Source organism: Typopeltis vanoorti, chromosome 3 (genome assembly GCF_054136105.1).
Source record: "Typopeltis vanoorti isolate ZY-2024b chromosome 3, IOZ_Tvanoo_1.0, whole genome shotgun sequence".
Lineage (NCBI taxonomy): Eukaryota > Metazoa > Arthropoda > Arachnida > Uropygi > Thelyphonidae > Typopeltis > Typopeltis vanoorti.
This window is the reverse complement of record NC_143551.1, coordinates 89,703,248-89,719,109: the sequence shown is the minus strand read 5'-3', so window position 1 is coordinate 89,719,109 and position 15,862 is coordinate 89,703,248. Positions and strand designations below refer to the sequence as shown.

The 15,862-nt window shown below is 34.7% G+C and overlaps 1 protein-coding gene across 1 annotated transcript in view; it reads left to right on the top strand.

Annotated features, from left to right (window-relative positions):
* Nucleotides 1-15,862, top strand: part of LOC150108371 (pleckstrin homology domain-containing family G member 7-like) — a 289,192-nt gene that overhangs the window by 22,665 nt on the left and 250,665 nt on the right. The window contains exon 2 of the mRNA XM_090390719.1: nt 3,562-3,632. Coding sequence (XP_090246845.1) covers nt 3,564-3,632 — 69 coding nt within the window. The 5' untranslated portion in view covers nt 3,562-3,563. The remainder of the gene's footprint in view (nt 1-3,561; nt 3,633-15,862) is intronic.

Here is a 15,862-nt window from a genome sequence, read left to right as displayed (position 1 = left end):
GTTCCATTTTAATTCTTGCAGTAAACTTGCAGATGTCAATTCACTTCTTTTATTTTTGCTTCTTATAATATGAATAGATAGGGATTCCATTCCAGGTACTGCATACTTTTGTTACCTTAGCAATGTTATAGTAGATCGCACTTTAATAAAATAAATTTCTAAGTTGAATTGCTTGAAGTCACGTTTGCTATCGATTTCCTAAATAATTTTGTGAATTATTTTTTTATAAATTTATTGCAGTGGGTTTGCCTAAGAAAGTTTTATTTTTTTTGCAAATTGAATATTAAATATTCAATTGTTATGAAATAATTATAAAAATGAGTTGTTAATATACGAGCTTGCATAAAATAGATTCAAATCTTTCTGCCCCTACCGGAAGATTTTTGTACTAACTTTAGATGACGTGATCATTTGAAGCTTACTTCCAAAGTTAATGCTTGCATTATTAATAAGTAATATTATACGGAATCATTTCAGAATGGAGAAACTACAAAGAGGAGACAGCACAGAATAACAAGTAAATGGCGTTATCTCAGGGATAGATAGATCGAGAGGGAGGAGGGAAAATATATATACACGCGCACAATCTGGAAAATCATTTTTTATTATAAATTCGGGTCTATTAAATATACTCTTTTGAATTTATAAAGAAAATTCATGTTTAGTCTACTTGCTTGAGTGACATCGTCAATATTTCCCATATTTTCAAGCTTTTAAGGTCAGTAATACACACAAGATACCACAAATACTATAATAGCCTTTTTACTTCGATTATTCAAAAGAAATAAAAGATCTTTCTTCGTTTTTTTCAGGATTTTAATGTGACTTGATAAATTTTCTGCATTAGTTTTAGTTTGTTGACTAAGTGCCAATTGGGATTAGTAATTTTAGGGAAGGGAAAGCAGAAGTAATTTATATTTTCATGTGTACATCTAAACAGCGGTTGTTTTCCCATCTCTAAAGCTTCTGTTTCCATGGCAATGATAATTTTCTTTCATCCTAATACTGTGTCCTGTCTTCTTGTAACTGATGGTGAATGTTTATCGTACGAAGGTACTTCTACTAATGCCTATGAACTAATCATCTTCAAATGCAGAAATCAATAATAACAGCGCGTGTAAGAATGAGGAGGACAAAGACTCTTAATATGTTTGTGAGGTTTGCATTAAGGTACTTCGCGAGAAGAAATATTTATGCTTACAGAGAAATGTTATTATGGAAGGAAGAAAAGCGCGAATTGAGAATTTCACACATTTCGATTACGAGTTATAGCTATGATTTACTACTGTCTGGTAAGTTAGTACAGTTTGTTATTATTCTGTTGGGTAGCTTGGAATTGTTTGAAATAAATTTAACGAGTACTTTTCTAAGATTCCTTTGCCTTCTGCTATTTACAATTGCTGGGACTACGAAACGTGTTAATACACGCTTCGTGTGTGTGTGTGTGTGTGTGTGTGTGTGTGTGTGTGTGTGTGTGTGTGTGTGTGTGTGTGTGTGTGTGTGTGTGTGTGTGTGTGTGTGTGTGTGTGTGTGTGTGTGTGTGTGTGTGTGTGTGTGTGTGTGTGTGTGTGTTCCAAGAAGAAAAATCCTTTCACTTTCTTATGATATCTGCTAATACGCTCATCTTCAGTTGAAGGATTCGTATGATTGGATTGGAGTGTATTTCTTGCGTCTCCAGAAATTCATTTCTTTTCTCAAAGAGGGCAAATATTGATTCAGTTGTGATCTGAAATAGTTCAACAACTGTTAAAGACATTTTAGAATAGCATACTCTTTTGCATATACTGGAATATTAAACTATGTACTTTTAATCCTTAATGATTATTTTATTAATACCCATTATCATCACAATTTCGATATTGGATAAATGAGTGGACCACAATCTCGATACTCATGTGTTTTCAAAGCCTATCCGATGCCAAGATCTATCGAGAAAAACGGAGAAGTAGATACCTCTAAATTCTAATTTATCTCTGGCATCCATTTACTAGGCAACCTAACAAATGAATCGATTTAAGTTGCTAGGCTACCTATTAAATGAACTACATAATACCCTGCACTGAACAAAGCATTGTTTAATATGCTGCAATGTGTAGAAAAGAACTTACAATAGAGTCAAAGACATGGAAATGATGGTAAAAAAAGATTCTGCTCCTAATTTGTTCTGGTTCTTTTGTACTCATCATATACATTTGAACAACTAATCCAACTTTCTCTTATTATTAAAGCTTTGTTTTGATGTTATCATCTTTTAAACGTGCGATTATAGATAACTATTTCAACTAATATATTGGAACTGGAATAACCATGAAAATATTTTATTTCATTTTTACAACGTTTCTGTCGAAATGCTGATGATGCAAACAGAAACATTAACAAAGGATATACACTATTTGAAAAATTAATTATTGACTTTTTAAATAAATATATTTATATTTATATACTATTGAATGTTTTCAAAGACCAAGGCTTCTCTTTAAAGCTGGGGATGTTCTATAAACTAAATCTATGTTTACGCACTTCTCACACACAAATTCGTTTCGTTGTGTCATTTTCGTAACTTTGTTTTGGGTGAAGATGATAGATGGGTCAAGCAAAAATACTTTTCATATTCCCAGTTATCTATAGAAAATGTATGGATGGGGTGTTATTGAGCTAAAAGCTCTAGTTATGGCTGGGTAACGGCAATAACCGAGCTTCAGTTAAAACTTCATTGGCTACAACATTGCCATCCGCTACCCTTGGAAGTCCTAAAAAGGACTGACTTCTACCTGCCTCCTTTCCATAACTTATAGTCCTTATAAGGACTGGCTTAAAGGGGCGAAGCAAGAATGCTTTTCATCTTCCCCGTTATCTGTAGAGGACAGTGTAGGGATAAAGTGTTATTCAGCTACTAAAGCTCTGATCATGGCAGGAGGGTAACAGCAATAGCCGAGCCTCAGTTAGAACTTCATTGGTTACAGCAATGCCATCCATTACCCTACCTTTACTCTTCCATAACTTAAGTTCTTAAGTTCTTAAAAGAACTGGACGATGGACTGAGTCCTTGACTCTTTATCCCGTCATCTGAATGAAGTAAATCTGTGTGGATGGGGTGTTATTGAGCTAAAAAGCTCTAGTCATGGCTGGGTAACAGCAATAGCTGAGCCTCAGTTAAAACTTCATTGGCTACAGCATTGCCATTTGTTACCCTGGAAGTCGTAAAAAGGACTTTTTCAGTCAGGATCCATTCTTCATCCTCTTCCATAACACTTTTTGTTATAATCTATTTAATGTAGTGTTGTAGTGTGAAAAACATAAAGGTAAAAATTATTTTTTTTTAGAATTTTAGAAAATTCTTTAAAGTATCTAAGAATTGGATTAAGAAATTTGAATAATATATAAGTTACATTTAATTTAATTTTATTTTATTTATCTATGATTATACCAAAAATGAAATTTGCTGATATATCATAAAAGTAGTACTAAGTACCATTCCATCACATAAAGGCCGTTAACAAATTTTTTAGGTAGAGGAATATCTTTATTTTGTCTATTGACATTTTATCATATTTCTTATAGGTATGGTTCCTGGCAGAGATGGAAAGGATCCTGCCTATCTCAGCCTACCTTCTCCGAATCTTCAGACAGAGGTAGGAAATTTCAGTTATACAATTTTTGTATATATATATATATACAATTTTTGTATAATATATATATATATATATATATATATATATATATATATATATATATATATATATATATATATATATATATATATATATATATATATATATATATATATATATATATATGTCGTTTTTTCGTTTTCGTTTTTTTTTTAAGTGATCTTTTTATATTTATTTTATTATCTGTAAATATACATAAAACTTTTCCATGATAGTTTGTTTGGGAAGGATGGCATACTTTACATACGACCACTGTAGGATATCTAATGTACTTTTTCCAATCCTATTCTTATCTACTATATGTTTTCCATGAAGTAATAAGCAGCAGCTACAAAACATCCTTTTTACAGTCCAACTTTTTTTCAATAATTTATATGGAGTAAGGATGTAATCGAGCCAAAACACTACACCAGAAGTGCAGAAGTAGTCAAATCAATTCCAAACTTATGGATCTGGAAGTTATATTGAAAATAAAATAGTCAACTAAAAGAGTCCACAGATAACAATAGTTCTGAAAACATTTAGATAACTAAAAAGATATAAACCATCATCATCATCATCATCATCATCATCAAATTCCTGCCATGTACCCTCAAGGGGTGTACAGGATATGACAGTACTACATGAAAAAATTACATCATTACTAACTTCCTATCTACAATTTTCAAAAAGATATAAACAGCAGAATTATATCTCGATGGAGAGAAAGTAAAACATTCCAGAAATCAAAGGCATAATTTTAGTGCTGATGACAAATTAAATGTAGAAATAAGTAATAGAATCAGCAACATTATAGTAGTAATTCGTAACTTATTTTAACACCATTACAATTTCAGAATTATATTATGATAGGATATTTATTATATTTTTAAATAAATAAAGGATATTTATTATATTTGGCTTAATTTCAAAATTTCTAACAAATATTATATACACCATTAAGTATTTTCGATCATAATACTACAACTGAATTATGCCAATAAACTTTCAGACAAGGGGTGGGTGAGATTGATTCATTCAATCCAATATCCTTGGAGGGTAATGGATGGCAATGCTGTAGCTAATGAAGTTCTAACTGAGGCTTGGCTATTGCTGTTACTCTCCTGCCATGATCAGAGCTTTAATTGCTCAATAACACCTTATTATATCCATACACTGTCCTCTACAGATAACGGGGAAGATGAAAAGCATTCTTGCTTCGCCCCGTTAAGCCAGTCCTTATAAGGACTTTCAGACAAGCTAGAGCTTTTTAGCTCAATAACATTCCATCTCCACACAGATTTACTTCATTCAGATGACGGGGTAAAGAGTCAAGGACTCAGTCCATCGCCCAGTTCTTATATAAGAACTTTCAGACAAACTACGGAGAGTGAGATCAGATTTTGAGTGAAGATGGCGGCTCGCTTGTTAGTGTTGTGATTACGATGATTACGATAAGACGGTTTCAGTTTTGATTCCAGGTAACTATCGCGAATTAGGAGTTAAGATTAGGGTTAGCTGATTCGTATAAAGCCTAGTGAATGTAATATCGTTTAGTTTGACTAATAATGTCTGTTTAGTTTTGGTTTAAATTTGGAATCAAGTAGCAAAAGTATGTATAAATGAAGTTTTTTGGTAAGTAGTTTTGTTCAGAAAACGTTTAAGTGCAAACTTTTGCTACCTATGCTGATAGATCGATTTGATCTACGGGATATTTACATTGGGCTCTAGGATCCATTTCTCAAACTGTATTCTAACAGAGTTATTACCTCCTATCAGACATATCAAAACCTCTCAACTAAAGCATATTCGAAGAAGTTTACAGAGAATTTCTAAGATTAGGAAAACTATTGAGCGACAACTGGCCAGGGAAAGTAAAGCTGTTAGATACATCCCCCCCCCCTACAGCAGTCACAGAGGATAGGATGGATGATTTAAATGATGGAAGTATGTTGACTGAACCAGAATTAGGACACTCCACGAATATAAAAGATGCTGCATCCCTAGATAATACTCAGCAGTTTTTGGAAACCAACACAGAATTCCAAACGGTCAAAAAGAAAAGGAAAATCTCATCTACTGCAGATACACCCAAAACAGCGGTGATAGAACCAGATAATGAACTTAAAGAAAGGGAACCCCCCCCAGTCGTCCTAAGGGCCAAGGAACACTGGAAGTCCGTTGCATCCGCACTGAAATCTTCAGATATCACCTTCATGAAAGCCACAAACACAGAAGAAGGGATACGCATACAACCTAAAACGTCGTCAGACTACAGAAAAATAATCAAACTTCTAGACAACAACAACCATACCAGACGTCTGCACTCAGCAGCGAGAAAAATCTGAAAGTAGTATTAAGGGGAGTAACTGAAACATTACAAATAGAAGACCTCCAATTTAAGGGATTTAGCCCAATTAAAGTCAGCCAAATGCGGAGATCTGATAAAACACCCTATCACCTAATTCTGGTGGAAATAAGTAAAGACCAAAAACATATATACAATCTCCAAACCATCTGTGATCTAGTCATAAAAGTTGAGTCATTGAAACATAAATCAACTACAACCCAGTGTCATAAATGCCAGAAGATTGGGCACGCACAACGATGCAGCAAGGCTGAATTTCGTTGCGTGAAATGTGGTGGAAAACACGCATCAATGAATGCCAAAAACCCCGCACACTTCCAGCAAAGTGTGCAAACTGCAGAGGAGCACACCCTGCAAACTATAGGGCTGTATAGCATTTCCCCATAACCAAAAAATACAACTCAAAACCAGTAAACCTCTTCAAGAACGCACGTCCTCCATAAAACCATAGTCTCTACAATGGATGGAAGATCGTATGCTGAAGTTACAAGATCAACCTTGCAAAAAGACCCAAATCCAAATCAGTCACAGCAAACCAACAAACTTATCCTACTGAACATAACAAGTCACTTAGGTGAAATGCTTGCTGAACTCCGACAAACCAACCCAACTCAAGAAGCCAAGGACATCATCTTAAGGCACACACAATCACTCCTTATGGAAATTCTTAATGGATAAGTCTAAAATAAAACCGAAATCGTTACAAATTGTTTCATGGAACGCAAATGGTTTATCTATCAAATTACAGAATATTATCAAATCACAAAGATAGCAGTGCCTCCACCTCTAGCAAAGCTAGAGGTGGAAGCACTACCATCTTTGTGAAAAGAAACATAAAACATAATTCAATAGCCGAATCCCAAACAGAACACATGGAAACTACAGGAATAGAAATGCATATGGAAAACACAAGCAGCATTACGATATATGCAGCCTACAATCCCCCAAATAAAAAACTCATTGAATCTGACTTAGATGTGATACTAAATACAGGCAGAGCAGTGATTATAGCCGGAGATTTTAATGCCAAACATTCAGTCTAGAACAGCAGAAACTCAAATATTAATGGAAGAATACTCAACTCTTACACCACTTCAAGAAATATAACAGTAATAGGACCTACTGAACCCACACATTAAGGAGCAACCGGACGTCTTGATGTACTAGATATAGCTATATTAAAAAACATAGCGCACATCTATCAGATACAAACAATCAACGACTTAAGTTCTGATCATAACCCCATTATATTACAACTAGGCACCATACAAGATTTAACAGAAAACACCACCACATTTATAAATTGGAAACAACTTCCCTCACCCTTCCAGGAAAACCTTGGTCCAATACCGCATATAACATCCGCCGAAGATATAGAAAAAGCAGTGAAAACTCTTGAAAAACAACTGCTGACAGCTATAACACAGGTAACAAATATAACCAAATGTTCACCATCAAATAAATTCCCAGAGGATATAAGACGTCTTATCCAAGAGAAAAACAGATTAAGAAGACAATATCAGAGAACAATGGACCCAGCGGATAAACAAGCAGTCAATAGAGCAACAAACCAGGTTCGATATACCCTAAAGGACCACCGTAACCAACTCTGGAATAACAAAATTCACCAATTAAACACAGAGGATCAATCAATATGGAAAATGATGAAATCACTCCGTTCAAAGCGTTTTACATTTCCTCCAATCCAAGGTGAATCTAATGTTGTCTACAATGACGAGAAAAAAGCTGAAGCATTTGCTGACAGCTTAGAAAAACAATACAGCCCCAATTATATCAATACATTTATAAATTTCATAAGTAAAATTCACACCCAAGTCCGTAAAATAACTCAAAATGCCTCACTCCAATCCAATAACAAATCCCTGTCACCAACAGAAATATATGATATTTTAAGAAAACTAAATAACAAAAAGGCTCCGGGTCCAGATGGAATAACAAACAAGGTGCTCAAGCTACTTCCCCGCAAAGGGGTTATGCATCTGGTAGCCATCATTGATGCCATCCTTCTGCTGAATTATTTCCCAGAGCGACGGAAAATTGCCGACGTAATTCCCAAACATGGAAAAAATACACAGTTTCCTGAAAATTATAGACCAATCAGCCTTCTTTCATGCATAAGTAAGATATCCGAACGTGCTATTCACGCACGGGTTCAAGAGGCAACAGATATCAAACATGGCATTCAAGATGAACAATTCGGCTTTAGGAAATATCACTCCACAACACTACAGATTTACAGAGTTGTCGAACATATAACCCAAGGGTATGAATGGCACCAACACTCTGGCGCAGTTTTCCTGGACATCATTCAGGCATTTGATAGAGTGTGACATCACGGATTAATTTTTAAACTAAACGAAATTGATATTCCATTACCACTAGTTCTACTTATCAAATAATATCTAAATAACAGAAAATTTAAAATAAAACTCAACGGTATCAGATCCACAGAGAGGAGAATCACGACCGGAGTCCCTCAAGGCTCTCTGCTATCTCCCCTACTCTTCTCCGTATACATGGCAGACTCCCCAAACTGTCCCCAGCTATCACCGCTCTATATGCCGACGATACAATCATTATAGCCAGATCCCTCCGTCCACACCTGGCCACAATCAAGCTGCAGAGAGCAGTCAATGAATTGGAGGATTGGTACACCAAGTGGCGTATCGCAATTCATTCAAACAAAAGCTCTGCAGTACTTTTCACCAGACGTAAAGCAGAACCGAATACAAGCATACAAATGTTTGGTAAAAATCATCCCTTGGCATAATTCTACCAAATATCTGGGAGTTCATCTTGATAGACGTCTAAACTTCAAGTAATATATGGATAGTGTCGCCACTAAGGCAAGTCAGACCATAGCACAGCTATATCCACTTTTGAATAGGAACAGCTTCCTAAGCATAAGCAACAAAATTCTCCTTTACAAATCAGTAATCAGACTGCAACTAACTTACGCCTCTCCAACCTGGGGTCACACGACTAAAAGCAACATCAACAGACTTCAGATAATACAGAACAAATGCATAAGATTGGCATTTAATGCCCCATGGTTCATCAGAAACATCCAGTTACATCAAGAACCAATCGTCCAGATATTAAGACCTACATGATAGGCATTGCAGAGAAATTCTTCACAATCACGGATAATCACCCAAATCAGCTAGTTCAACAGGCAGCGAACTACAAATCCTCAGATCGTTTCAAACATAAAAAACCGAAATCCTCCATCGCAAGAGAAAGCTGATACAGTCTCAATGCTCATAATGAGCGGGTAAATTATCCACACTAATTGCATCGCCCACAATCTAAAATCCAGATGAAGAAATAAAGAGTCAAGGACTCAGTCCATCAACCAATTAAGTTCAAAGTTCTTTCAGATAAACTAAACGCCGTTAGGTTATATAATATGAGGTCTGCGCAGAGCGGATATTATTATATAATTATGTGCTGAGAAATCTTATCGACATGTAAAACTAATCAAATACTCCAGTTCATTATAAAGTTATGAAAATTATAAATTGCTTAACATGGCAACGTTTTGTGAATGTTTCCGTTATAAAACATACATACTTGTAACCTCACTGTGTGTGTGTGGGTGTGTGTGTGTGTGAGAGAGAGAGAGAAGTGTAAAAAAGAAGAAGATAGATATGTTACATCTTCGTTCAGAAGACTCAGAGAGTTTTTATCATGCTGGGATGTTAAGCACGAGCGTTTTTCAATATCGCATCCCTGTTGCATTAATGCTGTTCGCTTCTTGGTATAAGAGTGTACATTACCTTATCTCTTCTACACTTGTAACCTCACAACACCAAAGTGGTATGGTGGTCAACTGGCACTTTATCTGGGAGAAAACATGCTTTACAAGCACCGATCTGTTGAGAAGTGGGAGATTAAATAGGGAATTCGATGATAACGTTAAGTCATTAGTTGATCAATTAAGCAGCGGGTTTGAAATTTACAGATGTTTGTAGTGCAAAAATTAGCTTTCAGAAGTGGTCTTTATCAGTTACATTCTCAAGAGAGTGTATCTGATAAAGAGAGTGTAAGATTCTACCTGATCGTATGAAAATACTGCGATGCGGCCAGCGTATCCAGTTAAGTATGGTTGATTATATTTTGAAACTTCATGCTGCATTTCTTAGACTTGGATATACAGAAATTATAAAATCTTCTCTATTTCAAAATCAAGTTTGAAGAAATAGAAACCAAATGTGAATGACTTATCAAGAATCGATCGGTTATACTGTACTTATATGCGTTTTTAATAAAAAGATTATAATCATTAAGGATTTTACAATGTTCTGGGCATTCTCATAATTAAGTTTAAAATCTATATTATAGACAAGATCTGCATTTGTTCTCAGATAAGAAAGAAAGAAATTAATAAGAGACAAGGAGGCATGAGAATATTGCAATCCTTTATAGGTAGTATAAAGAGTTTATAAAAGAGTTTGTGTTTTTAGTCAAAGTACATGCTTTTCTGTTTAGTTTGTAAAGATTGTGTCCTGTCTATGAAAATTTATGGTGTAATGAAAGGTCTTGGAAGTGCTTTGTTTTCTGATGGCGAGAGTCACGGAAGAACTTTAATTTCTTGTTTTTGAAAATGAGTTTTTCAAAACAACGAAATTAACTTTCCTAATATATTATATTTCGTGCATTTTGCTACCATTTAAATATCTTTAAGAATTAACTTAAGTAAACAGGGTTAAGAGCAAAAACATTAATTCAAAATAAACATAGCCAGCATCTCGTACTTGAGATTTTAATGGACTACAAACTATGCATATCCGTCTATGGTAAATTCAACTATTGATATTGATATTAATGAACTAGATAGTACTGATAACCACACCGTCATTTCTGTTTAGGTTAGAACTGATGGAAGATTCTGTTCTGTTATGCGTTCATGTATAGACTTGTTCTGTGTCATACAGATTTCCAAAACCAGATCTAAAAGATAGGATGGTAATCCTTATTCCCGCAGTCTTCTGTGTCTGTATATTGCGTGTGTTCTGGTCGGTTTGTCTGTGCTTGAAGGATGAAAGTCCGAGTTCCCAGGAGAACAAAACCCTTTCATCTTCAGAAGAAAAGTCCTCGTAAAGAGTATTCGCTTCCTGGGATTTGAACCCATATCTTTCCAGAATGAATTATGAGCTGCATAATTTATTCTGTTTCTTCCAGAAACTACTCATATTTCACTACGTGATTTTTATTAATATACAAAATGCCACTGATCTCACGTGTCAGAAGCATTTAGAGTCTTTAGAATATCGACCACAAAATATGTTCAATATGATAGCATAGTTTGCGACATGAAATGTTTTGTGTAGCCAATGTCACGATTATCGCTCATTCTTTAGCTTCCACTTTTCAGTATTTTTTAAGTCATTAGTTGATCAATTAAGCAGCGGGTTTGAAATTTACAGATGTTTGTAGTGCAAAAATTAGCTTTCAGAAGTGGTCAATTTATTTTCAAAATTTATAAATTTTGAAAATTAAACTACTAGCTATTTTTTTTCAGATATTTAGTTTAGAAATAGGAAGCGATCATTTTATAATTAGAGTATACATGAAAAAAAAACTAGACGCATTTAAACCTAGAAATAAAGTATCAGAATTATGCACGTTCTTTTCCTTTATTTCTTCTCTTACATCTTCTCTCTTTCTGTTAACCTTTCTTTCTTTATCAAGGTACTTTTTACTTCTCTGTAAACCTCTCTCTCTCTCTCTCTCTCTCTCTCTCTTGATTTCCTTTCATTGTCTCTCCTTAATTGCATTCCATTTCAACTGCACAGTCGTTAACTATTTTAGTACGTATGAATCAATGTAAATAACTTATTTTAAACGGCTCTGTTTAAATCTATTATCTTAACAATAAGACGTTGTCTAATGTATGCACTAAACTGTTCCGATAATTCAACGAGATAATCGGCTAAGAGTTAATAAAGCCATATGAAGCAGATGTATGCAATGCTTATAATACCAAAAATGAGCTGTCAAAACCTAATTCGGTAACTAAAACACAGTCATAAAATGAATTCAACAGAAGTGCAGATTTTTTAAAACTCAATGATGGCATTACGTGATCACTCTCCACAAAAATGTGGGTTAAAATGCTTCACTAACAAAAAGCATGAAACAAACGAGAGAAAGAGAGAGAGAGAGAAAGCACACTTACTGAAGAACCAAATTAATTGTCTTAAGGAATAAAAAAAAATTCACAAGCGAAAGTATTGATTTGTCTGCAGTGCTGCCACATACCAATATAAGTAGTTATTGTACTTGCAGATAATTCTTTAACTGTAAGAAAGCTCTGAGGTATTGATAATGGACTTAAACCTAGTTAAAATGTATGCATCTCCACATCCTAAAGGACACTTCTGTTAAATCACGTAGTGAGCGATTAAAATAAATTATTTTACAATGATTAAGCTTAAAATCCAACAAACAAAGATCAGTCGACCCAATTAACGAGTTTGTCATCATTTCCGGTATCTAGAAAACAGGATGTGTGTCCACATCGCGTATGTCCACATGCGCATGTGTGTGTGTGTATGCATTATACTTGTAGAGCACATGGTCTGCTAATGTTATATTTGTAAAAGCAGAGATGGCAGCCCAGCGTTGTGGTGCCGTTAGCGCCGCGGCCTATTTGAGTAAAGCAGCCTATCACAGGAGAGGAGTGTTATCCACTACTAGCGCAGTAGAAACAATCACAATACCGACATGGAAATGCCTTTCTCGATGCAGTGCGTCACCAAGAACTCACGTTCAAGCTAAATGTTTCTGTTTGGAGTAATTGGAGTGATGACACATCAGAAACCGTGCGTTGCCAAGAAGTCGGTAAGCTATGAACTGTCATCCCTAATGACCTAAAGACCGAATGATCCCTAATTTGTTCACCTTTTACCCCAACTAATTTTCGGTGAAATTATCTGATAGTGCTTGTCTGACAGAGGTTTAGTGTATGAAAAAACTATTTTAAGTGAAATCTTACCAATAGTTTCGTATAAATAAATTAAATGCTTCTTTGTAATAAGACTATCGAAAATGTAATGACTAAAACATGCTTCCTCCCTGCCTACTTTATCGAGATCACATGGATTAATTGCAAAATATTTAATTGGTACCAATTTAATTTAGATAAATGTAGTTGCTAATTTAGTAATAAAACACACAAATGAAATTAGACCAACTATGGGTAATTAACGTTAATTCGTATCCCTTAAACCGATATTCAAAATACAGAAGGACCACACACAAATTAATGATGTACATGATTGTAATTAGTTCGCCACCTTATTTGTGGAATCTAAGAGCCTCGAGGCTCAAGCCATAGTTTAAAGACTCTTTCAACTTTTATCCGTAAATGCGATTTACGGATAAACATTTATTACGATCGGATCTAACGTGCTCCAACATTAAGTCCTCTTTAAATTCGCCTTCGGTACTTAAAATGCATAAATGCATGTGACATCGCAGTGATTTATTAAAGTTGAGTTTAAACATGTTATCTGCAGAATAGTCTTCAAAAAAATTCTTGAATTAAAGAGAAAAAAAATCAAACGCTGTTTTTGTTTCTCTAAGTCACGTCATTCTTTTTGTTTCTTGGATATTAATGTGTGAATAATTTTCCTATGCGAAAACTGGAGGCTTTTTCTCAGAGATGAAATGTCTCAGAAAAATAAATAAAACAAAACGGACAGAAAAGAAAACAAATGAAAATGTAAGACAAGACCTAAAATATACAGACCCATTATTCGAAAAGATCAAAAGAAGACAACTTCAGTAGTACGGACATGTCGAGAGAATGCCATCTAAAAGACTATCCAACCTTGCTCTGTATGCAAGAATAAAAGAAAAAAAAAAGGAAGACCGAGAACTAAATTAATGGATAACAACAATGAAGGTCAACTCTGAATTACAAACATATAGACAGCTCACCAGCCACGCAAGAAATCGAGACTCCTGGAGGTTGTTGTGGAAACATGGAAGACTCAACCCTTCCTCGACGGAAGAGGACAGTAAGTAAGTAATTTTCTTATTCGAATTGGAAAGAGAATCAAGTAACCCCAAACAAAGCATTTAGTCAGGGCAATACATAAATATACGGCGGCCTCTTCAGAAATCGTGTATTTTAAGTACTGTAACACCAAAACAACTTGATAACAGAATAAACAATAAACGTGTACCAATTTAGTCAAGGATGTAGTCCTACCGTCATATCGAGCCATTGCAATCGCTAATTTGGTTTTCCCTTTTGTGTCCAAGGACCATCGTAAGATTTCAACGTAATACAATTTTCTGATTCTATTTTATCTTTTCACTCCTAGTATTTTTTATTATATAATAATATATATCTTCTTCCCTTCACGTATTAGGCCTAGTGTTACGGAGCTGTCCTTAGCTCTTCTAAGTCGTACCCGTCCCGAGGATAAGGTGGCTAGCCTTATGCCTCCCATGATTGTAGCCTTTATGTTCACGGGGCCGGTTTGCGGGATGAAAAACCCTAGATAAATTCCTAAACTGGGGAGAAAAACCCTGCTCTCCACGCCCGGCTAATTTGGCTATGGCTGGACTAAGAAAGATCCTTAAGTTCCTCGCGTCGGTGACGGGAATCGAGCTTGGATTCCCTACCCCAGGCATATGGTTGCAAAGCGCAAAGCCACTCAGCTATGATTTCTGTAAACTAAACATTTCTTTCTTTCTTTCTTTCTATTTATACTCGTTCATTTTTGTTGATCTCAATTTATCATTATATAATTTTTTTTTTTTAATTTTTGTACTATTTCGAAATTTCCGTTTTCCTTAGTTTTTATTTTCGTTTTTTCAACTTTTCATTTTGTTGATATTTATCTGGTTTTTTATTTATTATTATTATTTTGAGCATCAATTCTAACTTTCTGTCTTTCGTTTTCTTTCTTATAAGATTTCTGATGTTTTGTTATCTGTCTGTTGCTCAGTTGAAATTTTCAAAATAATAAGTGTCTCGTAGGTGTCGAGGTAATTCTTATGGGTTCTTTCATCACAAACTGAACAGAAATACATTTCTATTTAAGAATTGTATTACTGCCCTCACAAATGCTTTCACTTCTAAATAATGCTCTACAAAATGTACTTCACCGTCTCTTAAACAAATCTCTTGACGAATAAAAACATAAAATTAAAATTAAAATTAATTTATGGTGTATAATGAACGTAACCTAATCGTTTAGGCTTCACAAATTAATATCAAGTTTTAAAATATGAAATAAGAATGAACTTACAGTATAACATCCCTTAATATTATTAAACATTTTATTTTATTTATATTTTATTTTTATATTTCGGCGATTCCATTCCAGTACTTAAATTACATCCACTAACTCTTATTTTTCAATAAAATGAAACATTACTTTAGCATTCTAGGGTAGTTTTATTAAGACCTTTTCGAGGAGCTTTGGCATTTCGCGAAATGTCGTATAGTCGCTTAATAATGCATTCTTTCTCCTTACTATGGAAAACGCTACACATGTGTTTCGCATTACAACAGTGTACACCCGGTAGCTGGTTCTACAGGGGCACCAATTTCATTATTCGGGATTCAGGAGAGTTTTGCAACAATAATAATCTACAACAGAGAGAGAGAGACTGCCTCTAAATTGCTATTTACTGTCTAAAAACTTTTTCGAGGCCATTATTACTAGCCATAGCTTACTGTTTTCTTCAATAAGTTTCTTATTCTGAATTGAAACGCGCCTGAATTACTATCGTAATTTTTGTGTTCTTGACATTTGAGTCATAGTATACTAATTGTGATGTTTCTGCGCATGCGTACTTT